Here is a 27,783-nt window from a genome sequence, read left to right as displayed (position 1 = left end):
TTCCAAAGCAAACTGCTCTCTCTCATGCACAGATTTATCCCATCTCGTCTTCAGTTGTCTTACCCTTCCTCCCGTCCATAGTACACTGAATCTTGTGGTGAAGCAGTTGCCCTGAAACAACTTGCCTTTGCCTCTTGGAAGGCTAATCCAACTGAAGGCAATCTCAGTTCCTTTCACAAAGCTCAGAACAAGTGTGTGTCTACCCTCAGGAGTGCCAGGAAGCACTATCTCTCCACACTCAAGATTGAACTCTCAAACCTGTCTCCTCCCTCCAAATCCTGGTGGCGTCTGGTCAAATCCGTTTCTGGTGTTTGTTCCCCCTCCATCCCCTCCTTTACCTCAAACGGCTACACAATTGACACCGCACTTGACAGAGCCGAATGCCTCAATTCTGCGTTTGCCTCAAAATCTTGTGTCCCAAACCAATCTCTCTCTGTTCCCACCTTTCCCAGTCGAACCCAGCTGCTCCTGGACTCTGTGTCCTTCTCTCCTGACAAGGTGGAGAAGTTTCTGTCAAACCTCGACTGATTCTGCAACTGGACCAGACGGCATCAGCCCACGGGTCCTAAAATCCTGCTCTGCCACTCTATCTCACCCTCTCTCAATTCTCTTCACCCTCTATTTTGCTCAAGGCCATTTGCCATCTGCTTGGAAATCAACCAACATCACCCCTTCACACAAGAAAGGTGCAACAACAGATCCTTGCAACTACAGACCAATCAACATGCTCTCAATAATCAGCAAAGTCATGGAATCCATCATTGCTTCTGACATCAAATCCTTCCTCTTCTCCAATGGCTTGATCTCCGATCATCAATTTGGTTTCAGACCAGGTCACTCTACTCTGGACATGCTGCTTCTGCTGTCTCAACAATGGATGGGGGTCCTCAATGTCAAACAGGAAATCAGAGCTGTCTCCCTTGACATATCTCGTGCCTTCGATACGCTCTGGCACCCCGCCCAGCTCACCATACTCTCCTCCTATGGTATTCATGGAAACCTCCACGCATGGCTTGCCAACTTCCTCTCTGGTCGCAGTCAACGTGTGGCCCTGAATGGAATTCTCTTATCTCCCTTTCCTGTTCAGGCTGGAGTTCTCTTTATGTGTCTGTGCATGTTTTCATGTTCAATGTGTTAGCTCTTACACGAGCCTCGTTTCTGTACAAAAAAAATAAAAATAAAATAGGTTTTAAAGACTTTGAGTCGTGCTTTAGGAGGGTTTTGAGTGGGGGGGGGGGGGGGGGGGGTTAACCCCCCCGTTAATGGGCAATCTTTGACCACGACGATGTCTCCACTTAAAAAAAAACAAACAAAAAAAACCTTTAGAGGCCATTTTTCCCCGCAAAGCGGGGGTTGGCCTTTTTCGGGGACCGTGGTTGTTGTTTTTTTGGTCCCCTTTTTGAAGCAATGTTTTACGGCCGGATGCCCTTCCTGCCGCCAACCTTTTTTGTCGCCTTTTACAACAAGCAGGGAATTACCAGTGAACTGGTACTCAATAAAAGAGTGAAATGGAGGCTATGAATCAGGAAGGTGCAGACAAGCTCTCCGTTATTAGAGCCGCACTCTTAGTCTTAGGAGATGGAAAGCTAAGGTTCATATGCGAAAAATAATACCCAGAGGCGCGTGTAAGTACGGGGAAGCGCTGACTCGTCTTTTTCCAGCTGCCATCCTACTTTTCATTGCCATTTTGGTGGACAGCCTTTTCTGAGATGCAGCACTTCCTGCTGACCCTGCACCAGTATGGCCGTTTTTGCAGTGAAGAAGAGGAGAAAGGGGGAAAAGTGGAACAAAAAATGATCTTGCTGCTGGTCTTGCTTTATTACCTGGGAAACGATAATGGGTGTTGAGTATTGTGTCAAATAGGAGGTGGAACAGCCCTACTTCCTGAATAACACGGCCCACACAGATTACAATAAGTCACAAAAGCCCATTCATTTGTGATCCTGCATTTATTGCAGTGACAGCCACCTTTGGGACGAGGGTCATTGCATCTCTTGATGCCCAAAAAGCCAACAGTCGTTTGTGCCACCACCAAGAGGAGAAACTGCTAAGAAGTTTCAATATATTACCATTTATCGCAAATTCATTGTTTTCATGTCATATCAAAATGTAAATGCTGCTTACTTTATTGCAGAGCATGTTTTTCAACCATTTGACAGCAATCCTTAAACGATAGACTCACAGCTGGATTTGAACCTTCAACTCTTATTTGTGTATAAAGCAGATTGTGCAATGTAGTAAGTGTGCAGTCACCACCTGTTTGTGAACAACCTGCCAAATGATCCACTATCGTCTCAAATGTGTGAATCAAATGCTGACATTGCGTTTTTCTTTTCCCGAAGTGGTCAACAAGGAACACGAGGAGTCTTCGTTTACTTTGAACAGTTTTGATGAGATGGTGCTGCCATTAAGTGGTCACAATCTCGGAGGTGGAGTCCACTCGGCGTCCCTCATTTGTGGTTTGTAACCCTCGGGCATCGATGCAAGTCCTTGCCGCGTTGAGTAAACTGTTGCAGCGAAGTGTCAAATGCGTCACTTAATCTGCAACAAAAAGGAGGTGAAAGTAAAACGATGTGTGACAGGTGTGGTGATTGAAAAGCAGCTCTGACAGCGTGCATGATCGTCAGGCCACACACATGTTAACAGTTGGTTACCAGTGGAAGGGTATGATATAATCGCTTGGCAGGTGGGGTATGTGGACCCCTTTTTCGTGAATGAAGACTCAGTTTGTACATCATCACATGCAGGACAAAAGACATGAATAGACATCAAGTGTGCTTTTAAATAAATTGGGACATTAGTGGTGACAGGCCGCAGGATTTTAATCTGGGTTTATTCACATCATGAGCCAGGAAGGGAACCCGAACAAGCCAACAGGTTTTAAACACAAATCAGTGGGTTGAATGTCTTGGAGAGGTACCTAGCTCCGATGGATCATTTGTCTACCTTAGTGAAGGGCCTACGATTACAAAGAGTAGTGTTGCCCTGGTGTCGGACAAATGGCTCTCGTTTCAAGGAACCACGGCATGCTTGGGTTTTTCAGACGGAAAACAACAACATTCCTTCAACAATGGCGTAGCCGGGCTTGTTTGATACTTTAGTTGAAGAGGATAGTATGACCTGGGTGAGAATAGCAGTTGGCAAATAATGAAAGTATGAAAAGTTTTTTGACTTCAGGCATAGACAGCTGGTTTGTGAATGACTTGGGTACAAAAACAGCGAATGGCAAACGATGAACCAATAAATTCCACATTCCTGTGCCACCTCCAGTCGAACGCAAGACATTGGCAGCACGTTCTCTATATTTTCATTCCAAACAGCATCATTTATCATTCCAATTACAAATTAATACTGTGGTATTAATATTCCAAATTATGTTAAATCACGATTGTATTGAGATATTTATCAAACCAGGAAACCATTGTCATTTGTTCACGTCCAGATTCAGGAGCAAAGGTCCGTGTCGATCTCATTTTAAAATCATACAGTTGTGGCCAAAAATATTGGCACCCTTGCACTTTTTTCAAATAATGCACCATTTCTCCCAGAAAATTGTTGCAATTAAAACATTTTGGTATCCACACATGTATTTCTTTTGTTTACAGAGGAACAAAACAAAAAAGCTGAAAACATTACGAAGTCTTGGCTTATTCCACACAGAAATCCTAAAAAGGCCCAGACAATATTATTGGCACCATTTAGAAGTTGTTCGAAATAATTACATTTTAAGCAGATGATTCTACTTTACTTTGGAATTGAACTCACCTGTGGTGAGTTGCAGGCGCCTGCAATATAGAAATCACTCATTCAACCAGTTTGAATGGAGAAAAGGAGTCATTCTGCTGTTTTGTGTCACTGTGTGCACTGCAATGAGCATGGAGAAAAGAAAGAAAACCAGAGAATTGTCTGAGGAGGTCAGACACAAGATTGTAGCCAAGCATGGCCAATCTCAAGGCTACAAGTCCTTGATGTTCCTGTGTCCACCGTATGCAACGTTATCAGGAAGTTTAAGGCCGATTGGCACTGGAGCCAACCTCCCTGGACGTGGCCACAAGAGAAAACTTGATCGAAGATTGCAACGAAGGATTGTACGAATGGTGGATAAAGCACCTTGATCGACTGCCAAACAGATTCAAGCTGAGCTTCAGACACAAGGTACGACAGTTTAAACTCGCACCATCCATCGCCAACTCAATGAAAGGGGGTTCTATGGTAGGAGACCCAGGCAGACCCCACTGCTGAGAGCGAGAGACAAAAGAAAGCCCGACTGGAGTTTCTTTTGGGAGAATGTCCTGTTGACAAATGAGACCAAATTAGAGCTTTTTGGTAAAGCACATCATCTCTATGTTTACAGAAAACAAAATGAAGGCTTCAAAGAAAAGAACACCTTCCTCACAGCCAAACATGGAGGTTCAGTGATGTTTTGGGGTTGCTGTGCTGCCTCTGGCACTGGGTGCGTTGAATGTGTGCATGGCATCCTGAAATCAGGAGATTACCAAGGCATTTTGGAGCACAATGTTGAACCCAGTGTCAGAAAGCTCGGTCTCCGTCGAAGGTCATGGGTCTTGCAGCAGTACAATGACCCCAAGCACCCAGGAATGGTTCAAGCCAAAATGCTCAACTGTTCTGAAGTGGCCAGAAATGAGTCCAGATCTAAATCCCATTGAACACCTGTGGGGAGATCTGAAAACAATAGTTGGGAGAAGGCACCTTTCAAATCTGGGAGAACTGGAGGAGTTTGCACAAGAAGAGTGGGACAAACTGCCAGTAGAGAGATGTAGGAAGCTCATTCATGGCTATAGGAAGCGCATGAATGCAGTTATTTTGTCCAAAGGTTGTGCTTCCAAATATTAAGTCGACGGTATTAATAATTTTGTCAATGCCATTTCTTTTTATTTTCTGATTTAAAGGGATATATTAAGTTCTGAATAAAAAAAACCAAAGGTTCTGCAATATTAACAGTGAAATAAAGAATTGTGGAGTCCAAATACTTTCGTAAATTTCAACTCATTTTTCGAGAAAATTGTGAGTTATTTGAAAAAGGTGCAAGGGTGCCAATATTTTTGGCCACGACTGTAATTGTATTGAGGAATTTCTGAAACCTCCTTCCTATCTTACGACACCACCTGGGACCCCAAAACGTTCCACAGAAGATCATTATATTTCCTTTTCGTAAAATCTGCCACTGTCGTAGTTACTAAATGTGTCCCCCTGTCATGTGACCAGATCCTCAGCTCTGATTGGTGTATATTTGTGGGGACATACGGAGAGACAAACTGTTGTAAACGGCATTGCCCTACGGAATACGTCATACGTCATAAAAACCGACACTATTAAACAGCCTCGCCGATTACACCTTCGGTCCATTCTTATTAAAGGTTGTTCTTTCATTTTACCTTTCTTACCCCTTCCATCTGTGTCAAACACTTTGTAATTTTGCATTTAAAATGGAATGCATGAGATCAGAAATAGTGTTAAATTTTCATGATCTTTGTCAATTCCAAAACATAAGGCTAGTAGGCAGGGAACACACCCAAACTTTCACAGCAGGTGGTCTAAGTCTAGAACCCTCCGAGCCTCCCTCCCCCCCCGGGATTAATCACTTCCGATTCCTCAATCACAATCGGCTCGTTATCAAGGTCAAAGGTCTCAAATGCAAGCAGAAACCGGTGATGGGACAACCTGAACTGTCGAGACGCACCTCGGTGACGACACCAGCAGCAACGGTCAACCCCCCGTAGCGGAGCATGAAGCGGCCAAGTTCACGGAATTCCTTGTAGAGTTCGACGCAAATGGGGCGCTGAGTCCGTAACTCCACGATGGCATTCTGCCCTTTCAGCAAGCACCTGCACCAACGGCACACCTGCATGTTTCAGGACTACACGCCAAGAGTCAAGGTTTGTGTCAATCGGGTTCGGTATCAAACCGAGGTCAGAGTCACCTCTGGATCCGAGGAAAAGACCGTAACATGCACTGCACACCACTTTCCAAGACCTTCTGCAATCTACGGGGTTTCCCCAAAAACGAAACTCACTTGGGTTTGCGTTTCACGATCTCTCCGTTGCTTTTGTTCACGATTCCAATGAGGTGCTTTATCGTGGCCGGCTCGCTGACAGTCTGGTAATGCAACAGTAACTAAAGGTTTGGGGAGGTGGTGTCGAGGAAGGCACAAGTAAATAACACCTCAGTACCAGTGAGCAATCGAATTAAAAATAAAAACCAGAAACAAATTAAACAATACAAACGAAGCATTTAAAACCGTCTCACTTACTGGAAAACCCTTGGTGACGGGCACGTCAATGTTGAACAAGAGGATCCTCGCAAGTAACCGCGTGCAAACTTTCACAGGGTTATTCACGTCGCACAACACACTGCCCGTACTGGTAATAAAAACATGGCGTCCGTGAGCAACGTTCCGTGAACCCTCTCCTAACCCTATTCATTGATAATGCGCTGAGGATCACAGAAGAATAAACAGTAAAACTTTGGCGAATCGCCCCCATCATCAGAAAGCACCCTCCATTCTTACGTCACTTTGGTGATGTCCATTCCGGTGACCGTCAGAGTCACGTGATCTCCAGCTGCAGCCCAGTCTTGTGCCTCGTCGTGTAACGAGATGACTAAAAGAAAGGAAAATGGCAAAAGACAGATTTCAGTACTGTGCTGTTCAACATGAAAAAGGTTTCTTTCCACAAGAGGTAAACAGCTAACACCACCGGGTAGAATCTAAAACTACCAACATAGAGCTCACACATCTTACTAAATGACCAATAAGGGCATTGTCGTTATGGAGTGGCTTCCTTAAGGGTTAGATGTTAACGAGAAAGCTCGTCCGACGTTCCCGAGGAAAACGTGAACTACCAATGGAAAGAGATGGAATCTAAAACGGCACTTGGTAGAGCGCATACCTCCGCCAGGCTGCTACGTTTTGGATCCCATTGATGGGCCAGATCTGGATCCGGAGATGAACCAAAATTTAATCGGCTTGTTCTTTCCATGTAACCAACTCATCCACCGGGTTTTGTCATAATAGGTCGACAATTTTTTCAGATATCGTGCTGTATAATTAAATAATTATTGTATCCGGATCCGGATCTTCACCAAAATTGACTCAATTCTTCCTGGTAAAACACCTAACCTGCCCACCAAGTTTCGTCTGAATCCGTCCACAACTTTTTGAGATATCCTGTTCACAGACAAACAAACAGACGAGAAATCGGTCAGAGACCGGGGACTTGTGGGAATGTACTTTATTAGTAAAAAAAACAATTTTTGACCTTGAAAGGTCAAACTCAAGGTCAAGGTGCCAAATTAAATGTTGTATGTGACTTCCTATATGTCAGTAACAGTAAGTGAATGCATATCTGTTGTACTTTTAGAGTTATAGTGGTTTGAAATATATTTTAAATGAAAACTCGACCAAAGCCAAAACCAAAGCCAAATCGCCAAAGTTTCACGTTTTGGGTGACCTTGAGCTTGACCTTGGGCCTAGATAGTTAAAAATTAGGCACAGTCTATTCCAGGGCAAGCCAAATATGTGTGTAAAGTATGGCGATGCTATGTACAACGATGTAGACGTAGTACTGTGCACAAACAGACAGACAGACAGACGGACAGACAAACCAACCAACCAACCAACCAACATACTTGCCGGAATTTTTTCCGGCAAGTAACAGACAGACAGACAGGGGTGGAAAAAACCTCCATCCACCTTCGGTGGCGGTGGTAACAAAGTCTTTCAGAAACGGGACAATTTTCCTCCCAAGAGCATGCACATCGCAACCGATGTGAAGGACCCAGAATACCTTCTTTCCCCTATCCCACTTTATTCACCAGAATTTGATGCGGTAAACTACAGAGACTATCAAAGGACATCTGGAGGACGACAGGTCCACCCACAAGAGGGGCGGAATGATTTGACAACAGAATGTAAAAACTCCCAAACGATTGGCAAATAACCACCCTTCCAGCATGAAGTTCGCTGGGAGAGCGAGTAGGTCACTGAATAAAATACAAGGTACATGAAACTTTCTGGAGAGCATCGGTGTGTTGCTCATTGGCTGTTCTTGATTGCTGGTTTAATGGCAAACGATGAAGCACAAAGTCCGACCAACACGTTTTACCACACGCGCAACATTCCACGGCCATCAAGGTAAAATCCAATGCCAATGACGTTTTGTACAGACTGTAGAGCAAGTGCTAAAGGTATATTCCCTCACCTTTCACGACACAAGTCTCATTGGCCGGCATGACCAGGAGACGGTCTCCGAGCTGCATGTACCCGGCCTCAATCTTTCCGGATACGCAGAACCCCGAGCCCTGTTCTGTACAGGTGGAACAATTGCATACACCGTTTCACATGATCACACACAAAAAAGCATTCTTCAGACTCGGTAAACGCATCCAAAAAAAAAGAAAGATGCAAACCTTAATGGTCAAAGCAATAACGGTCATACAGTAGCTGTAGATTTAAAACAAGGCACAAATAACGTCTCAACTCCAACCTTTAAAGACGTCAGACACGCATAGCCGACATGGTTTGTCCACAGAGCGTTTTGGAGCTTTGAATGCATCTGAAACAAAGAAAAAACAGTGATCATACTAAAATTCGGAAATTCTCTATGTCTGCACCTTGGAGAATCAAAAAAGGCTTGCCCCACTTTCCACAAATTTTGCAAACCTGCTCGGGTTACTCAGTCAGGTTATGGGAGCAAAATGACTCCATCACACCCTCATGAGGGTGGGGAGACGACTTACAAATTTACACCTGTACATGCGGTACTGCGCAAGCCATTCACCGACACCATATTTAGCTCCCGGGGGAGCGGGTATTACGAGTTGCAATGGACCCCCACAATTCCAGCACAAGCTGGAATTTGGGCTGGACTAGCGACGGTCACAAAACCCAAAGTTATATAATTGACGGTCACAAAACCCTAAGTCCTTCCCTCTCATCTCACCCCCCCCCCCCCTCTCTGTCTGTCTGTCTGTCTCTCTCTCTCTCTCTCTCTCCACACTCTATCGTTTGTAAACATCGAGCGTCAAGCAAGGAAGCAACACACACCATTTTAAAGTCTTGGATATAACTCATTACTTGCTGGGGTTTGAAACGTCAACCCCCTCGACTCAGAGCGGACCTCTAACTCTTAATAAATGACTTCATAAAGAATGAATGAATGAATGAATGATCGTTTTAAGGCCATTTTCCCCCGCTAAAGCGGGGGTTAGCCTTGCGGGCCCCATGACAATCATGGTTCCCTGTTTGAGGCAATGTTTTTATGGCCGGATGCCCTTCCTGACGCCAACCCTTGGTCACGCTCTCACGATGCGCAGGGATACGGTGTACCTATTCTAAATCTGGGTACACATGGGGATCATTCATCCCAGCAAGCTGGTACTCAATTTGCCGACCTCGGAAGGATGACGGGCTGAGTCGATCCCCTTGGCGTTACTTCAGCGATCGACCGGGATTCGAACCCAGGATCCCAAGCCGGCACCCTAACCGCTAAGCCAACACCAGGCTTTATGAATTACTTCATAAAGATCACCGATAATTACACTTAAGCTTATTTTGGACCTCTGAAGGTTATTATGAAACGTTGTTTTCGGTCACAATGCTAAATGGAGCTTTTTCTTTAATGAATTGATCGTCTTGCACTGGAACCTTTGTTCAAAGACTTTCAGTATAGGCTACTGTTACGAACAACCCTGACATGGTTTGTTCATCTTCGTGATAATCCTTTTACCGTAATCTGTCAAACAGCATTGGGGCCTCCGAAGCAGCTTCCAGAGGTACAGTTTCACTGGGTGGTTTGCCATTGCCTTTCCAGCAGTAAATCGGGCAGGAATTTGTAATTTGACAATGGTGCCGCCGATGGCTCGCCCACTCTTCGTGAAGGACACTGTGGGGATCTTTAATGTCCACCAACTAATGTCTGTAGAAGGAACGCCCAGTTTAACGTCTGTCTGAGGGACGGCACACACATTGATGATTCACAATGTCTGTGATACACCAGGATGACAGTTTATAGCTGGGTCAGTATTCAAACCTGGGCTGGACAGCTTTAAGGCGAGTGTGCATACCTCAAGGTCATCCCAGCCCGTATCTTAATGCACTTTGAAACAAACCGTGATTCCATGTTGTATTTATACGTTTAAAATATATGTCGTTCTATAAAATGCTCCTTTTCTAGTTCAATGGTGAGCTTTGTCTGCGTGGAGCTTTTCAAACGTAATGCGGGAAGCGTCCGCCAGAAACGGGAGACAGCCAAATGTGCGAACGCACAAACGCATGGACAGACACCATTGTTCACATCATGTAATATATTCCAGTAATAAGGATGAATGGGGGCAGTTTTCATAGTCATCGTTTTCGCTTCCAATGTCGTCATTCGTTACGATCTAATTTTGGTTTTAGTTTTGTCGAGTGGCGCAAGGCTTTTCATCCCACATTTTCTGGGGCCTACCCCTGATTGGGGGAAGCAGGCCATCCCTAAATAGGGTTACTTCGTCACTTAGGTATCTGCCAGACTTGTATCAAGTTCCATACCACAGAAAACGACTATCACACCAAAGTCTTCAGTGTGCATGCCAAAGCACCGGATAAGGAGCAATTAGGCTGTCGTTGACCTTTCTGGCCTCCTCTCAGCTTACCTGTGGTAGAACCAAAGGCAAGCCAAAGTCAGGACATTTGGATACAGGTTAGTTGCATTGGATGCCAATCGTACCATTAATGATAAAGATGCTCGCCCATCACTTCCAACATAGCAGGTTTGCTTAGAATGGCTTACGTGGCCTTCACCAAGGCTTACGATTCTCATCTAACGAGGGGTGCTATCTCCTTTGAGTGATGAGGTTTGAAGGGTTGCCGGCATCCAAGGTTGGTGATCCCCTCCTTCCCAGAGAATTGTGGTTTTGAGGTGCCAGACTCGTCTTTCACACGTCCACCTTCAGTTTGAAACGGGGTCAGCACATGAAGCCAAGCAGAAGGAGGTTGGTCAGGAGAAGCTATTTGAGACACTAACTGTGTGGGACCTTTCGTGAGAGAGTAGCAATAATTTTCCATCTCGATCCTGGCATTCCCGAACCTTTTGACCCTAACACCGTCTAACAAAAAAAATCAAATGATTTGTGACCGTGATGCGCCTTTACCATCAGATCTATCAAAATTTACACATGATTGGCTGCACTGTGAAGTGAGGATCGATCGTCAAAGAAACGTACACTTGACCAGTACATATTGTTACGTTTGTGGGGGTAGGGATGAAATACCATAGGAATGTCTGGTTTCGCATGGACCATGTGACAAGGAAGAAGCAGAACCTCAATGTACATAAGTAGGGAACCTGGCAGGGTCAGAGTGTTTGCATGTCGGCATAAGGGGCGTGGCTTTTGTGTTAATTAGTTCTAGGGCATAAGATTAATAATTCCCAGTACGTAATTGGCCTCCTGTGATTTTCCCGACGTTTTTATTTCATCGAAAAAGGGCCACCATTACAACAACAATTACAACGGCCATTAAACCGACATTTCCGACAGAACCCGGACATTACGATCGGCAAGTGAACCCCGCTCAGCCGAACATTCCCAAAGGACGGCTAGACTCCGCCTCGAAGGATCATAGCTGACAGGCCAAACCCCCGAGCTTCGTCAATGGGTGTCAAGCAGGCCGTGAGGCCCCGCCCCAAAGGGGATGATTGGTCAATGGTCATGGAGATGGGATGATGCACTGGGGCGTGGGGATTGGTCGAGTGTGATGTCAGCGAGGGAAAAAGGAGGGCGAGTCTCTCCTCCCTCTCTCTGGTACTGGCGGCGTGGCGGGCGGTCACAGCATTTTTATTTTTCTCTGTTTCTTTCTTTCTCTTTCTCTTTCTCTCTCTCTCTCTCTCTCTCTCTCTCTCTCATATGGCCTCAAAACGATCATTCATATTCATTCATTCTCTCGTTCTGGGCTTGGTCATGGATGGTCGCTTTCCTGGCTCGTGGGCGATCGTCGAAGTCGTCGAGGAAAAGATCGTCAAAGTCGTCGGCCAACTCGCCAAACCTTTTTTACTTTTCTTTTATCATTCCCTTGTCTGTGATTGTGTCTGATGGAGGATCCTCAAATTAGGAGTTATAGTTTTTACCTCACCATCTATTTTATTTCCATGCTTTATTTTCATTAAATCCTTTGTTTTTGCATTTCATTATTGTATTGTGAATTTTCCATGTCGTGTGTGTTTATTCGTTTGTAGTACCCCGTGGCAGCCGTATGTTCAGGTAAGGCTTCGGGTCCTTCCCGCACACACGAAAAGATAATCCCGCCAAGTTCGGGTATGCGCCTCGGAGTAACAACGTTCTGCTATTCGTCTGTGGCCGGTGTTCATCGGCCACGGACTTGACAATAATCATTTAAATCATGGATGTGAAAGTGTGCAGAATAAACCACGTGGTAATATCTGTCCACATCAATCAACACAAACAAAAGGGTCAATCTCATTTTGACTGAATGTGCCCAAAGAACATTCGTCACGTCACTTCAGGAGTGAACGTTAGTGTTTGTGGTGTTGCCCCAGTCATGAAGGACAAGATTTATGAAGTTTGTTAAAAAAAAAGTCTACAGCCGTACATTTTGCAAGAAGCAACACGGATCCATCATACCGATCTGCTCGAGTAGACACGACCCATTGTACCAGGCCGTGAGGCGTCCGTCTGTGCTGCTTGTTACGAGGTTTTCTCCTGACAAACCACTCGTTGGTATGTAGGCAACTTCGGATTCCTGTACAACCAAAAAACGCCGTACGGCACGTCAAGCACTGCATACTCCCACTGACGCTACAAGCAAAAAAGTAGAGCAGAGTACAAATGCTTTACCCTGTGTACCACACTGTACCATAATTGGCTGCTCACAAAAACATGGACAACGGGATTTAACTGGGTGATCGCGGTAGAAAAAAAACCGACTCCCACAGCATGGCGTTCGCGGTGCACAAGTTGACCTGATGGCATCGCTATTGTTACATCGATTCGGAATGCACCTGCGTCGCTTTGATTTGTTGAAGGTCATCGCTGATATTGCAAGAGATCAAGTATTTCATAAACAAATAAATGTGCTTCTTTAAACCGAAACTGAAGTTAACAAACTTTTGATCAATGGTCACAATAGGAGGGGGAGATGCAGATATACTACAAAGGATTCAAAAAGTGAGGGGTACATACCCTTGACACACAGGGTAATTTGGAAATCCAAGGATGACAAAAACAAATTGATGATTTCACAGCAATTTGAGGTTGGTCAGACTATTTGGATGCGAATCTTGGAAAATCATGCAGGGAATAGCACACAAGCTGGTGTCTTTCATTTACAGCAAACAAAGAAAACCTGAGAAAATTCTGGCCAGTCATGGCCTGTAATGAGGATGTGGGAAGACTTAGGAGCAAATACATCACAGAAGAGATCAAAATTAAGAGGTGGAGATGTATCGGGCATGTGGTATACTGGTAAGATTAAGTTATACTGAAAAGGGCAATATATTGGACATTATATGGCAGGAAGAGAAGGGTTGGACAGCCAAGAGAAACCTCTTGACGCACCTTTGAAAAGAAATGAACGAGCTGAAGGCCATGTGGAGAGAAATCGGACAGTGGGCCCAAGACCGACTAAAGTGGCGATAGTTCATGAGAAGCTCCATATGCCACATACCAGGACTGGATAATAAGCAAGAAACTTCATTGTGAATCATCAATGTTTGGATTTTCTACAAAGTGGGATGATTGGGATCACATCAGTTGAGTGATGATGCAATACAGAGAAAGATCACCCTGACCGAGCCCCAACGCCAACCACACCAGACGCTGACCAATCAACTCACTTCTTTGGATTTTACCAAAATGACAGGATTGAAAAACGTGCATAATTAAAAACCAAAGCATAAAGTTCTCAATTACTAAATGCAAGAAGCCAACAGTCTTTTCCAACAGTGAATGGAATTTCAGGATGGAGAACGACAATCCGTTGGCATGTTTAATCCGCATCGATGAGCCTGTTCGTTTTTAAAACCGCTCTTTTGAAGTTATATATTTTTACACTTGCTTTTTCTTCATCTCTACGCTTGTTCGTACCATTAATTCCCTATTCCGTTCCCAATCCCCCACTCCGTTCCCAATTCTTAAAAGCCACGCCCACCAGGAGCAAGAGGATTTATTTTCAGAATAGGTATCATTTCCTCACCCTCAATGCCCTCTCTTTCCTGCGGGGGGTCAGTACACCACTTGCACTGTGCCATGTGTACAAGTGAAGATCAGAAGTCGTCTCTCTACGAGGGTGGGGGTAGGGAGGATATTTTGGGCCATGACCTGATCCTGGATACCCTGAATGCGTATGCAAAATTCGGTGGAGATTGGTGTTGCCGTTTTTTATTCCATTATTTTCAGACATACACATATACACACGCAAATAATTGCCTTATTGGATTGGATGTAAGTTGGATTATTGCACACTAGTTCGGTTATATGGCACTATATGGCTCTATATGGTTCCCACAAGTGAGAATAAATTTTTATTTTTTTTCAATTACAATCTCAAGGATTTTCAGAAGTTATGGACAGATAAGGTCAGGCAACCAGGGAATGGCAACAGCGACCTCGGTCATGTCCTTGGTCCAGTTAGTCATGCTCAATGACCGCACATCAGGCGACGCAGTCCGATACACAATGACATCGAGAGAATTCCCCCTCATGCCACCATAATCCACAGGATACGATTTTTATTTTCACCGCCGAAAACCTTCCCGTGCTCACCCCATGCACAACCAATAGTTTTCAACTCATTCTGTGCAGTGGTTCAGGATAGCGTAGAAGTCAAACAAACACACAAACAAACCCACAAATATGTAGTTGCTAATTCCAGCCAAAACTAATGGTCTCCATTGGCAACACAAGATAATAAAAACAAGAATAAAATTGTTAGAGTTATCCACATTGAAGGACCACAAGGTGCTGACGTTTTGGCCTTTATTCTTCATCAGAGCAAAATCAGCACCTTGTAAACACACAAGCACAAACAAAGGCAGACAAACAGCGATCAATGGAGCCACTCAAGGCTATGGCGGATTCTCAAAAATAATTCAGTTCCCGGCAGAGTGTCGTACATGGACTCGGGTAAACAAGTAATTATGGGTGGAGCAGAGCAAGCAGCAGATCGTGGGATCAACAGGTCACACAATGCAAAATGAAGAACAACATTCACGGAGTACCGAGACGGGTACCTTGAAACCAGCTTGCTTCAAAAACTGACCAATCTTGGTCGCGACCGAGTCAAATCTGTCCTGTGACCAGTCCACCTGGATGGAGAGGGGGTAGCAACAGAAAGCATGAGCATAAAAATGCCAGTTTATCGGCACAAGGGATATATGCTGTGATGTTCCTGTATAAAACAAAGCAAAGAAAAGAACTTCAATGCACAGACATACAATAGCGAGGAGCTCATCAAACCATCAAAACTGTGCACAAATACCTTGATACAGTTACATACCACTTGGGAAAAACAGTAAATGTGGGCAATGGTGAGGCATTTGTTCCATTTGAAAGCATCAAGAAGCCTCAGTAATGAGCAGAGCTCAAAAAAAAAAAAAAAAAAAATTTGAAGAGTACAACTGCCACTTTATAACTTTGAGCAGTGATGACCGGGTACCAAGACGTCCCACTTTGATAGTCCCGATTTGATACAACCCCACTTTGATCAAACACATGACGCATGACAACATCTTTTTAAAACTTGATTCAGAATTGGATTTATTCCGAAACATTTATTCTGAACTATATTCTGGAACAATCGATCATGTGCGTAGTTTCACTTCGATCTTGTAAGCCGTTCTGGAAAAGAAAGATTTTTTAAAAAGGTTTTCATTTTCAATCCAATATGGCTGCCGAACCACGTGACTGACGACTTCATCAATTTAATTCTCACATACACTTTTTGTGAAGATCACGATAGTTGGTCATTGCCATCACTCTGCATATGTATGGGTAGGGGATCACGTTTGTGAAGTTTCGTGTTGATCGGATAAGGTTTGTTTGTCTATCCAATATGGCTGCCAAACTACTTGACCTATGACATCATCATTTTCAAACTATATGCAACAGTGCTGTAAGACGATATTTGTAAAATTTCGCATCGATAGGGTGAGCGGTTTCAGAGATATAATTATTTAATATTTTCCTTCAATCCAATATGGCTAACAAACCATGTGACCTATGATGTCATAAATTTAATATTTCAATACAAATGGGTCATAGAACATGTGCATGCAATTTCAGATTTTTAGGATACGGAATTCGATAAACATTTTTGGCTGGTGTACCACTTCACCGATGATATCATTATGATGCTTTTCTTCCCCATTGGGAGGACCTGACAATGTGCCAAGTTTCACATTTCTCCATTCGACGGTTTCCGAGAAATAATCTTTTAATTATTTGCGTTTAATCCAGGATGGGTGCCACAACATGACCTATGACGTCACAATTATCATAAAAAACATTCTGCATGGGTGTCACTCCTACCCTGAAAGTTTCGTCTCAATCGGACATATGGTTGCTGAGAAAAACGAGGTTTAGCCCGTACGGACATATGGACTGACAACCCGAAAACATAATGCCTCCGGCGACTTTGTCAATGGAGGCATAAAAATTCTACAGGAGGCACTCCGATGGTGAAAAATGTCGTGTCAATTGGATCAAGGGTTGCAGAGAAAAACAAACACTACATGGCCAAAAGTATGCGGGCACCCCGTCTAATTTGTGGATTCAGCTGTTTCAGCCACAACCATTGCTGACAGGTATGTATAATCAGGCACACAGCCATGCAATCTCCGCAGACAAACATTGGCAGTATAATGGGCTGTACTGAAGTGCTCAGTGACTTTCAACATGGCACCGTCATAGGATGCGACCTTTCCAACAAGTCAGTTCGTCAAATTTCTGCCCTGCTAGGGCTGCCCTGGTCAACTGTAAGTGCTGTTTTTGTGAAGTCGAAACGTCTAGGAGAAACAACAGCTCAGCCATGAAGTAGTAGGCCACACAAGCTCACAGAACAGGGCCGCCGAGTGCTGAAGTGCATAAAAATAGTCTGTCCTCAGTTGCAACACTCACTACCGAGTTCCAAACTGCCTCTGGAAGCAACGTCAGCACAACAACTGTTCGACGGGAGCTTCATGAAATGGGTTTCCATGGCCGAGCAGCCACACACAAGCCTAAGATCACCATGCGCAATGCCAAGAGTCGGCTGGAGTGGTGTAAAGCTCGCCGCCATTGGACTCTGGAGCAGTGGAAACGCGTTCTCTGGAGTGATGATTCACGCTTCACCATCTGGCAAGCCGATGGACGAATCTGGGTTTGGCAGATTCCAGGAAAACGCTACCTAACCGAATGCATAGTGCCAACTGTAAAGTTTGGTGGAGGAGAAATAATGGTCTGGGGCTGTTTTTCATGGTTCGGGCTAGGCTCGTTCGTTCCAGTGAAGGGATAGCTCAACGCTACAGCACACAATGATATTCTAGACGATTGTGTGCTTCAAACTTTGTGGCAGCAGTTTGGGGAAGGCCCTTTCCTGTTTCAGCATGACAATGCCCCCATGCACCAAGCGATGTCTATACAGAAATGGTTTGTCGAGATCGGTGTGGAAGAACTAGACTGACCTGCACTGAGCTGTAACCCCATCAAACACCTTTGAGATGAATTGGAACACCGACTGCGAGCCAGGCCTAATCACCCAACATCAGTGACTGACCTCAAGAATGCTCTTGTGGCTGAATAGAAGCAAATCCCCGCAGCAATGTTCTAACATCTAGTGGAAAGCCTTCCCACTGTTATAGCAGCAAAGGGGTGACCAACTCCATATTTATACCCATCATTTTGGAATGAGATGTTCGTCGAGCACATACGGGTGTGATGTTCGGGTGTCCACATACTTTTAGAAATGTAGTGTACTTACGTTTTGTGCGGACAAACAAACGAACAGACTCAAATCGAAAGCCTCGAAAGAAACGTGACCTTGATTGGAGGTCAGGTTTCTTTTGAGGCTGTCCATGCGCTCACGCTTTTGAAGTTAAGTAATTTTTTCACAGTTGTGTTTTTGTCGTGGCTGTATCTGTCTTTCGGTGTGTGTACTTGTGGTGTGTCTTTGGTAAGATTCTCGGTGTTGATTTTTCGTACCTGCATACAAAATCGTCGGTTAATTCGTGTCGCGTATTCTGAGTCCCAGTAGGTTTCCGTGTCCAACCTTGGGGCCTTGTTTTTCTCAGCGGTTCGTCGATTGCGCTGCAATTACTTTCGCTCCCTGTTTTTTGTCCCAGTCTTTCACCCCTTACTTCCTTGTTTAAAATCTCAACTCAGAAAATATATATATATATATATATATATATTTCCTTCTATGCTCTAATTCGTTTATTCGTTGTTCTTATTTGTTCGTTCGTTCTTCGACCACGTTCGTGATCACATGATCACGTTGTTAAAAATGTTTAAACTTTCCCTTGAAGAACTGTATTCTGTCGTATATTATAACACCTTTTTCTTCTTCTTCTATAAAAGGTTGCTTTCGACTTACTCACCAAATCTATTAATTCCAAAAAAAAAATTCCATCTCTTACAGTGCCTCTTTCATACATTCCCGAAACTCTCCTTCTCTCCACCCCCCCCCCCCCCCCTCCAGCGTCCTCAAATGTATTTTTGACTCGAAGGTCTCAAGAAACTCATTTTGCAATAAATGTTCGTTTCCCATTAATCGTACACTTTTCAAAATCCAATCTCACTCCTCCCCTCCAAATCTTCCCCATCACCCCTTCCCTCCAAAACTTCCACATCACCCCTTCCCTCCAAAACTTCCCCATCAACCCTTCCCTCCAAAACTTCCCCATCACCCATCCCTTCCAAATCTACCCCCTTGCCCCTCCCCTCCAAATCTTCCCCCTTGCCCCTCCCCTCCAAATCTTCCCCATCACCCCTTCCCTCCAAAACTTCCCCCTTGCCCCTCCCCTCCAAATCTTCCCCATCACCCCTTCCCTCCAAAACTTCCCCATCACCCATCCCCTCCAAAACTTCCCCATCACCCCTTCCCTCCAAAACTTCCCCATCACCCATCCCCTCCAAAACTTCCCCATCACCCATCCCTTTCAAATCTTCCCCCTTGCCCCTCCCCTCCAAATCTTCCCCATCACCCCTTCCCTCCAAAACTTCCCCATCACCCCTCCCCTCCAAAACTTCCCCATCACCCATCCCCTCCAAATCTACCCCCTTGCCCCTCCCCTCCAAATCTTCCCCATCACCCATTGCTTTCAAATATTCCCCCTTGCCCCTTCCCTCCAAATCTTCCCCATCACCCATCCCTTTCAAATCTTGCCCCTTGCCCCTCCCCTCCAAATCTTCCCCATCCCCCCTTCCCTCCAAAACTTCCCCATCACCCCTCCCCTCCAAATCTTCCCCATCACCCATCTCTTTCAAATCTTCCCCCTTGCCCCTCCCCTCCAAATCTTCCCCATCACCCATCCCTTTCAAATCTCCCCCCTTCCCCTTCCCTCCTAAACTCCCCCCACACCCCTCCCCTCCGAGACTCTCCCTCGCTCCTCCCCTCCTAGACTCCCCTCTCACCCCTCCTCGTCCTCGTCAAAGCGTCCTCCCCGCTTCTTCCCCCTTCCAACTTTCACCTTCATCTCCCCCAACCTTCTGCCTCGCTCTTCCCCCTCCTCAAATAACACCTCACTGTGCCTCACCCAATCACCATCAAACCTTTTGTCCACCCCATTCTTCCCTTTCTCCAAGCTATTCTGAAATCTCTGACACACCTTCAACAGCTCTCCCTACCTCTTCCTCCTCTTCCTCCTCTTCCACATCTTACCCTACCCCTCAAACATCCGGGGCCTTCGCTCAAACTTGACTGATCTCTCCATACAGGTTGCTTCTGACAAACCAGACATGATCTGCTTAACAGAAACTTTCCTCCTTCATGATGTCTGATTCCTTGGTATCTCTCCCAGGTTACTCCCTCCTCCGGTATGATAGACCTGAACCTCACCCTGGAGGTGGGGTTGCTATCTTTATAAAAAAAACTCTCTTCCTCACTCACCATGCACTGCCCTCTCTCCACCTCACCCCCAGGAATACCTTTGGCTGCGGCTTCCCCTTCGCTCCCACCTTTTGTTCATATGTGTGTTGTACCGTCCACCAAACAGTGATGACTCCATCTACATCTCGCTGTCTTATAATATGGACCAACTTCTATCTACCCATCCCAACTCTCTCTTCCTCATATGTGGTGATGTCAATTGTCACCATGCCAGTTGGCTGGGTGTGGGTACCTCTCTCACCAGCCATGGCTCTTCAGCAAAGGACTTCTGCGACTCACTGGGACTGACACAATCTGTCAATTTCCCGACCCGGATCTCAGTCAACGGAGCATCTTCTCTTCTGGACTTGGTTATGACAAACTTCCCTGAAAATATCTGCTGCTCTTCTTCTGCTCCAATCAGCTCATCTGATCATGTGCTTGTTAAAGTGGACATCTCTCTGCCCATTCTTAGAGAGCCTCCTCAGCGTCGACGAGTCTGGAATTTCACTCAGGCCAACTGGCACGGTCTTCAAGCAGCCATCAATCTTCTGGACTGGTCTCCCATCTCTACCGCCTCTGACATCAACTCATCCTGGGAATTCTTCCAAAGTAAATTGCTCTCTCTCATGCACAGATTTATCCCATCTCGTCTTCAGTTGTCATACCCTTCCTCCCGTCCATGGTACACGGAATCTTGTGGTGAGGCTGTTGCCCAGAAACAACTTGCTTTCGTCTCCTGGAAAGCAAATCGAACGGAAGGAAATCTCATTTCCTTTCACAAAGCCCGAAACAAGTGTGTGTCCACCCTCAGGAGAGCCAGGAAACAATATCTCTCCGTTCTCAAGACCGAACTCTCTTATCTGTCTCCCTCTTCCAAATCCTGGTGGCGTCTGGTCAAATCTGTTTCTGGTGTTTGTTCCCCCTCCATCCCCTCCCTCACCTCAAACGGCTACACGGCTCACGTGAAAAAGCTGAATTCCTCAACTCTGTTTGCCTCTAAATCTTGTGTCCCAAACCCATCCCTCTCTGTACCCACCGTACCCAGTCGTACCCAGCTGCTCCTGGACTCTGTGTCCTTTCCTCCTGACAAGGTGGAAAAGTTTCTGTCAACCCTCAACTCTGATTCTGCAACTGGACCTGACGGCATCACCCCACGGGTCCTAAAATCCTGTTCTTACACTCTTTCACTCCCTCTCTCTGTTCTCTTCACCCTCTCTTTTGCTCAAGGTCATCTGCCATCTGCTTGGAAATCAGCCAACATCACCACTTTGCACAAAAAAGGTTCAAAAACAGATCCTAGCAACTACAGACCAATCAGCCTTCTTCCAATTATCAGCAAAGTCATGGAATCCATCATTGCTTCAGATATGAAATCTTTCCTCTTCTCCAATGGCTTGATCTCTGATCATCAATTTGGTTTCAGACCTGGTCACTCTACTCTGGACATGCTACTTCTGCTTTCTCAACAATGGATGGAGGTCCTCAATGCCAAACTGGAAATTAGAGCTGTCTCCCTTGACATATCACGTGCCTTCGATACGGTCTAGCACCCCGCTCTGCTCACCAAACTCTCCTCCTTTGGTATCCATGGAAATCTCCACGCATGGCTGGCGGACCTCCTCTCTAGTCGGTCAACATGTGGCCCTGAATGGGTTTCTCTCATCTCCTCTTCCTGTTCAGGCTGGAGTTCCCCAAGGCAGTGTTCTGGGCCTTGTGCTTTTTCTGGTCTTCATCAATGATCTCTCTGACTCTCTTGAAAATCCTCTCTATCTCTTTGCTGATGACTCTACTCTGTCGCTCCATTCCTCATCCCTCAGATCGGCAGTCTGCATCCTCCTCACTCTCTGCAGACCTGGACAAAATCACAGACTGGGCAAACAAGTGGAACATGTCTTTCAATCCTGACAAATCTCACACTTTTACGATGTCTGTCCGAAAAGACCGACTGGACAACCCTCCCATCCACTTTCTGAATAATCCTCTCCAAGAAGTTCTGTCACTCAAGCTTTTGGGTCTCACTATCTGCCATGATCTTTCCTGGGAAAACCACATTTCAAATCTGGCCTCCAAAGCCACTCGCCGACTGGGCATCCTCCGTCGTGCAAAGTTCTTCCTTGGCACACCTGAGCTCCTCACCACATACAAGGCTTTCATCCGCAGCTCAATGGAATACTGCTCTCCCCTCTGGGCTGGTGCAACTGCCTCACACCTAGCTCGTCTTCACGCTGTTGAAACCAAAGCGTTCAGAATCATTGTAATCTCCCGCGATGAAGGCTCTGAAAGGCTCCAAGGGCCTTTTACTCACTCACCGCAGGCAGGTGGGTGGTCTTTCCGTCTTCCACCGACTCCTCTCTGGCCTTGCCCCCCAGCTCTCTCTGGGCTCTGTCCCCCAAATATTCCTGCAGGTCGCACAAGATCTGCCTGCAACCCTCTTATGGTTAAACTGCCAAAATCAAGACTCTCTGCTCACCTTCACTCCTTCATTCCTCTTTTCTCCCATCTCTGGAACAAACTCCCTCACTCTCTTCAATCCCACGCCACCCTCCAGGTCTTTAAAACAGCTGTTCACCACCATCTCTTATCTTCCCCCATCCAAAACCGTGATCTTTTCTACCCCCGCTAATTTCACCCCAAATCCACTTTTTTGAAATACCAACTTCTGTCCTGGAAGTCCTTGGTGTCCCTGTGTTATATACTTCTCCCCCCCCCCCCCCCCTATTCCCACGCCTCCTACCCCCAAGCCCTCTCCTTCCCACACATCTCCCTGCTCTCAAATGTTGCGTTTGTGTGCTTCCCTTTCTCGCCCCATCTTGTCTTCCGCTCCCTCTTTTTATATATTTTGTTTGTCTGGTTGATTTGTTTGTGAAATAAATGTTAGCTCTTTCACGAGGCTCGATTCAGTATCCAAAAAAAAAAAAAAAAAAAAAAAAAATGCAATACCCTATTCTCCAGCGAGGGTAAAAATGTCCTCACCGTGTCCATTTTGTTCATGGCGACCGCAAGCTGAGTGACTCCAAGAGACCTAACGAGCAAAGCATGCTCACGGGTCTGACCACCCGCCTCGAAACCCGCTTCAAACTCGCCCGTGGTGACGTTTACCACCAACACGGCAACGTCCGCCTGCGCCACGCAAAGTTAAGGGGGGGATTTGAGTGGTTTTGTTCGAGATTCACAAACATACCAGAGGATCTTCTTAAAGCAATCATCATCATCATCATCATCATCATCAACCACAACCACCACCACCACCACCACCACCACCACCACCACCACCACCAACAACAACAACAACACCCACACGATCAGCACGTCACTGCGTCCTTGGACGACTCCAGGTAGCGACATAATCATGCAGCGACAATACATTTCCATCCGAATGCTGTGTGCAGGTTCTCCCAAAACCGGCCATGTAAAAGTCATTTCGCTATCATAGTGCTTAGTCATTCACACCATGCAGGAGAATGCCCAAGTTAAGAAGAGGAGGAACTACAGGAGAAAAAAAAGAAGTATCCAAGGAATGGTACCTGTGCGGCTCCTGTGATCATGTTTGGAATAAAATCCTTGTGACCAGGAGCATCCATGAGCGAAACCACTTTGGTTTGGGTTTCAAACTTGGTCATCCCGACATCAATTGTCACCCCTCTTGAACAGGTGACAAAAAAACGCACACTTTAACGGCTTTACCAATGGTTCATGCAAAGCTAACCGCCATTCTTTGCATTTGGAGCAAGACAATGGAGCGGCTGATTCTTTTAACCATTCTACCGGTGGGGAGTGGAGGGAGGAGGGAGGATATTACACATATATATATATATATACATATATTCATACATACATACATATATACATACATATATATATATATATACACACACACATATATACAGTCACGTGAAAAAGTAAGCACACCCCATGTAAAGTTTTGACTTTTTCAACATATTGCAACATACAGCTATTTGATCTTCATTTCAACAATATTGATAGATAAAGGTGATATAATATAACAAATATCATGAAACATTTACATTTTGTAGTCCATTGTATAATTTAAATAAACATAAATGCAAATTTCGCATGTAGAAAAAGTAAGTACACCCCTACATTTATCACAACTTCAAATACCTAAAATTAGAATCAGGTGCACCAGCTCAGGTGCAAATGATTAGAACACCGTTAGAGAGGATCTTGGAGGAACCTGTCTTATTTAAACCTCAGACATTTAGTTTGGTTTGCTCTTTGTTGTTGAAGTGTGCGGCGTCACCATGTCTAGATCAAAAGAGCTCTCTGAGGCCTTCAGAAAGAAGGTTATAGATGCCTACGAGTCTGGGAAGGGATTTAAAAAGATCTCCAAACAATTGGAAATCAATCATTCGACTGTCCGGAAGATCATCTACAAGTGGAGAAGATTCCAAAAAACTGCCAACTTGTTCAGACCAGGCCGCCCCCAGCAAGTTCAGCCCGAGAGCAGACCGCAAGATGCTGAAAAGTCTCTAAGAACCCTAGAATGTCATCACGGGACCTACAGGTAGCTCTTGCCACTCTTGATGTCAAAGTGCACGAGTCTACCATTAGAAAGAGGCTGCACAAATTTGATCTCCATGGGAGGTGTGCCAGGAGGAAACCTTTGCTGTCCAGAACGAACATCAGGGCAAGACTAAAGTTTGCCAATGAACACCGAGGCAAAGACTAGCACTTCTGGAACAATGTGCTCTGGACAGATGAGTCAAAGGTAGAGCTATTTGGCCACAGTACCAGAAGACATGTTTGGCGAAAACCAAAGACAGCATTTGACCACAAGAACCTGATACCAACTGTGAAGCATGGTGGTGGAAATATTATGGTTCTGGGCAGCTCACCATCATATAATCCACGATGAATTCTTCATTGTACCAGAGGGTGCTTGAGGATAATGTGAGGCCATCTGTTGGAAAGTTGAAGCTCACCCGAAGGTGGACCGTGCAACATGGCAATGAACCTAAACATACCAGTAAATCCACCAAGGAATGGCTGAAAAGAAAGAAATGGAGGGTTCTGGAATGGCCAAGTCAAAGCCCGGATCTAAATCCCATCGAGATGTTGTGGGGGGATTTGAAACGAGCTGTGCATGCAAGAAACCCCACAAACATCGCACAGCTGAAAGAATTCTGCATGGAGGAGTGGGAAAAAATTTCTCCCAGTCGATGTCAGAGACTGGTAGAGAGTTATAAGAAACGCCTACTTGAGGTTGTTTCTGCCAAAGGGGGCAATACCACCTATTAGAGCCAAGGGTGTACTTACTTTTTCCATATGTGAAATTTGCCTTTTTAAAAAAATTATACAATTGACTACAAAATGTAAATGTATCATGATATTTGTTATATTATATCACCTTTATCTGTCAATATTGTTGAAATGAAGATCAAATAGCTGTATGTTGAAAAAGTCAAAACTTTACATGGGGTGTACTTACTTTATCACGTGACGTGACACCCCAAAAAAAACACACACACACACACACACACACACACACACACACACACACACACACACACACACACACACACACACACACACACACGATTAAAATGTTAGGTGGCGTGCAGAAAGTCACCTTTCCCTCTCCTCGCCCGTCTCGTCAAGCACCCATGCGTATGCGAACGAAGCCTTGCCTGCCTTTTTTGACTCCTGCTCGTACCTGTGCATCACGCGCTTGTTGACATTGCCCAGCAAGAAGAGTAAATGTCCCATCAGCGTGCTCTTACCTGCATCCACGTGACCTGCACACAGGACATGGAGCACAGAGACACGTCGCACTTTTAGAGGGACGTCGCACCTTAGATCTTGGATTGCAAGCTTATTTTTACAGTACTGTCCTTTCAAAAAGTTGTCAAAGAAGAAAACTCAATCTCATAAAATTTCTTCCTGAGTTTTGACCTGACATTCAGCTTTTGAATTATTTGAAGAAAAGGCAGCCAGCTGGTTGAGCAGCACAAAGTTTGCATTTACATTGTTACAAGTTGGGTGGGATGTCGGTGTGGTGGAGGGTTGGGACGTGGGTGCGGCGAAAGGTGGGGACGAGGGTGCGTTGAAGTGTGGGGACGTTGTTCCGGTGAAGAACGGAGATGTGGGTGTGTTAAAAGGTAGGGACATAGGTGCGGTGAAGGGTGGGGACATGGGTGCGGTGGAGGGTTGGGATATGGGTGCGGTGGAAGGTGGGGACGAGAATGCATTGAAGGGTGGGGACGTTGTTCTGGTGAAGGGTGGAGATGTGGGTGTGTTAAAAGGTAGGGACATGGGGGTTTTTAAATAAAAAAAATATTTTTATTTTTATTTTTATTTTTGATACAAGATCGAGGCCCGTGAAAGAGCTAACATTAATCACACAAAAAGTCAAACCGACACATAAAAAAACAAAATAAGGGGAGTGGTTGACAAGATGGGGAGGAGAGGGGGAAGGACACAAATACAACATTTGAGAGCAGGGACATCGAGAGAACTGTGGGAGGGAAGAGGCTTGGGGGGAGGTGGGAGAGGTATAAAACATATGGACACTGCAAGGACTTCCAGGAAAGAAGTTGGAATTTCGAAAAAGTGTATCTGCGGTGAATTAGCGAGGGTAGAAAAGATCAAGGTTTTGGATGGGGGAAGATAAGAGATGGTGGTGAACAGCTGTTTTAAAGACCTGGAGGGAGGAGTGGGATTGAAGGGAGTGGGGGAGTTTGTTCCAGAGGCGGGAGAAAAGGGGAATGAAAGAGTGAAGGTGAGCAGAGAGCTTAGATTTTGGCAGTTTAACCATAAGAGGGTTGCTGCAGATCTTGTGCGACCTGTAGGAATATTAGGGGGAGAGCACAGAGAGAGCTGGGGGGGGGCAAGGCCGGAGAGGAGTCGGTAGAAAACAGAAAGACCACCAACCTGCCTGCGGTGAGTGAGTGAAAGGCCCTCTGAGTTAGCTTCCTCGCAGGAGATTCCAATGATTCTGAAAGCTTTGGCTTCAACAGCGTGAAGCCAAGCTAGGTGTGAGGCAGGAGCACCGGCCCATAGGGGGGAACAGTATTCCGTTGAGCTGCGGATGAAAGCCTTGTATGTGGTGAGGAGCTCAAGTGTGCCAAGGAAGGACTTCACACGACAGAGGATGCCCAGTCGGCGACTGGATTTGGAGACCAGCTTGGAAATGTGGTTTTCCCAAGAAAGATCATGGCAGATAGTGAGGCCAAAAAGCATGCGCGACAGAAGTTCTTGGAGAGGATTGTTGAGATAGTAGCTGGGAGGGTTTTCCAGTCGGTCTTTTCGGAGAGACATAGTAAGAGTGTGAGATTTGTCAGGATTGAAAGACATGTTCCACTTGTTTGACCAGTCTGTGATTTTGTCCAGGTCTGCAGAGAGTGAGGAGGCTGCAGACTGCAGATCTGAGGGATGAGGAATGGAGTGGCAGGGAGTGGAGCCATCAGCAAAGAGATGGAGAGGATTTTCCAGAGAGTCGGGGAGATCATTGATGAAGACCAGAAAAAGCACAGGGCCCAGAACACTACCTTGGGGAACTCCAGCCAGAACAGGAAGGGGTGATGAGAGAAATCCATTCAGGGCCACACATTTACTACGACCAGAGGAAGTCCGCAAGCTAAGCGTGGAGATTTCCATGGATACCATAGGAGGAGAGTTTGGTGAGCAGAGGTGGGTGCCAGACCGTATCGAAGGCACGTGATATGTCGAGGGAGACAGCTCTG

General features: G+C 45.5%; 1 protein-coding gene across 3 annotated transcripts in view; it reads right to left on the bottom strand.

Moving 5' to 3' along the window:
* Nucleotides 1-1,930: 1,930 nt before the first annotated feature.
* HBS1L (HBS1 like translational GTPase) overlaps nt 1,931-27,783 on the bottom strand; it is a 61,873-nt gene continuing 36,020 nt past the window's right edge. For 2 of the 3 annotated variants that reach the window (XM_068109545.2, XM_078774946.1), the window contains 12 exons: nt 25,671-25,836; nt 23,605-23,722; nt 23,054-23,200; nt 15,246-15,320; nt 12,640-12,757; nt 8,505-8,573; nt 8,220-8,324; nt 6,530-6,620; nt 6,272-6,380; nt 6,035-6,135; nt 5,683-5,846; nt 1,931-2,541 (listed from right to left, as the gene is read on the bottom strand). In XM_068109545.2, the coding sequence (XP_067965646.2) occupies nt 2,537-2,541; nt 5,683-5,846; nt 6,035-6,135; nt 6,272-6,380; nt 6,530-6,620; nt 8,220-8,324; nt 8,505-8,573; nt 12,640-12,757; nt 15,246-15,320; nt 23,054-23,200; nt 23,605-23,722; nt 25,671-25,836 (1,268 nt within the window). In that variant the 3' untranslated portion in view covers nt 1,931-2,536. The remainder of the gene's footprint in view (nt 2,542-5,682; nt 5,847-6,034; nt 6,136-6,271; nt 6,381-6,529; nt 6,621-8,219; nt 8,325-8,504; nt 8,574-12,639; nt 12,758-15,245; nt 15,321-23,053; nt 23,201-23,604; nt 23,723-25,670; nt 25,837-27,783) is intronic. The other variant, XM_068109548.2, reaches the window with a different exon arrangement.

Source organism: Myxine glutinosa, chromosome 3 (assembly GCF_964187855.1).
Source record: "Myxine glutinosa chromosome 3, kmMyxGlut1.1, whole genome shotgun sequence".
Taxonomy (NCBI): Eukaryota; Metazoa; Chordata; class Myxini; order Myxiniformes; family Myxinidae; genus Myxine; species Myxine glutinosa.
This window is presented reverse-complemented; position numbering and strand designations above follow the sequence as displayed.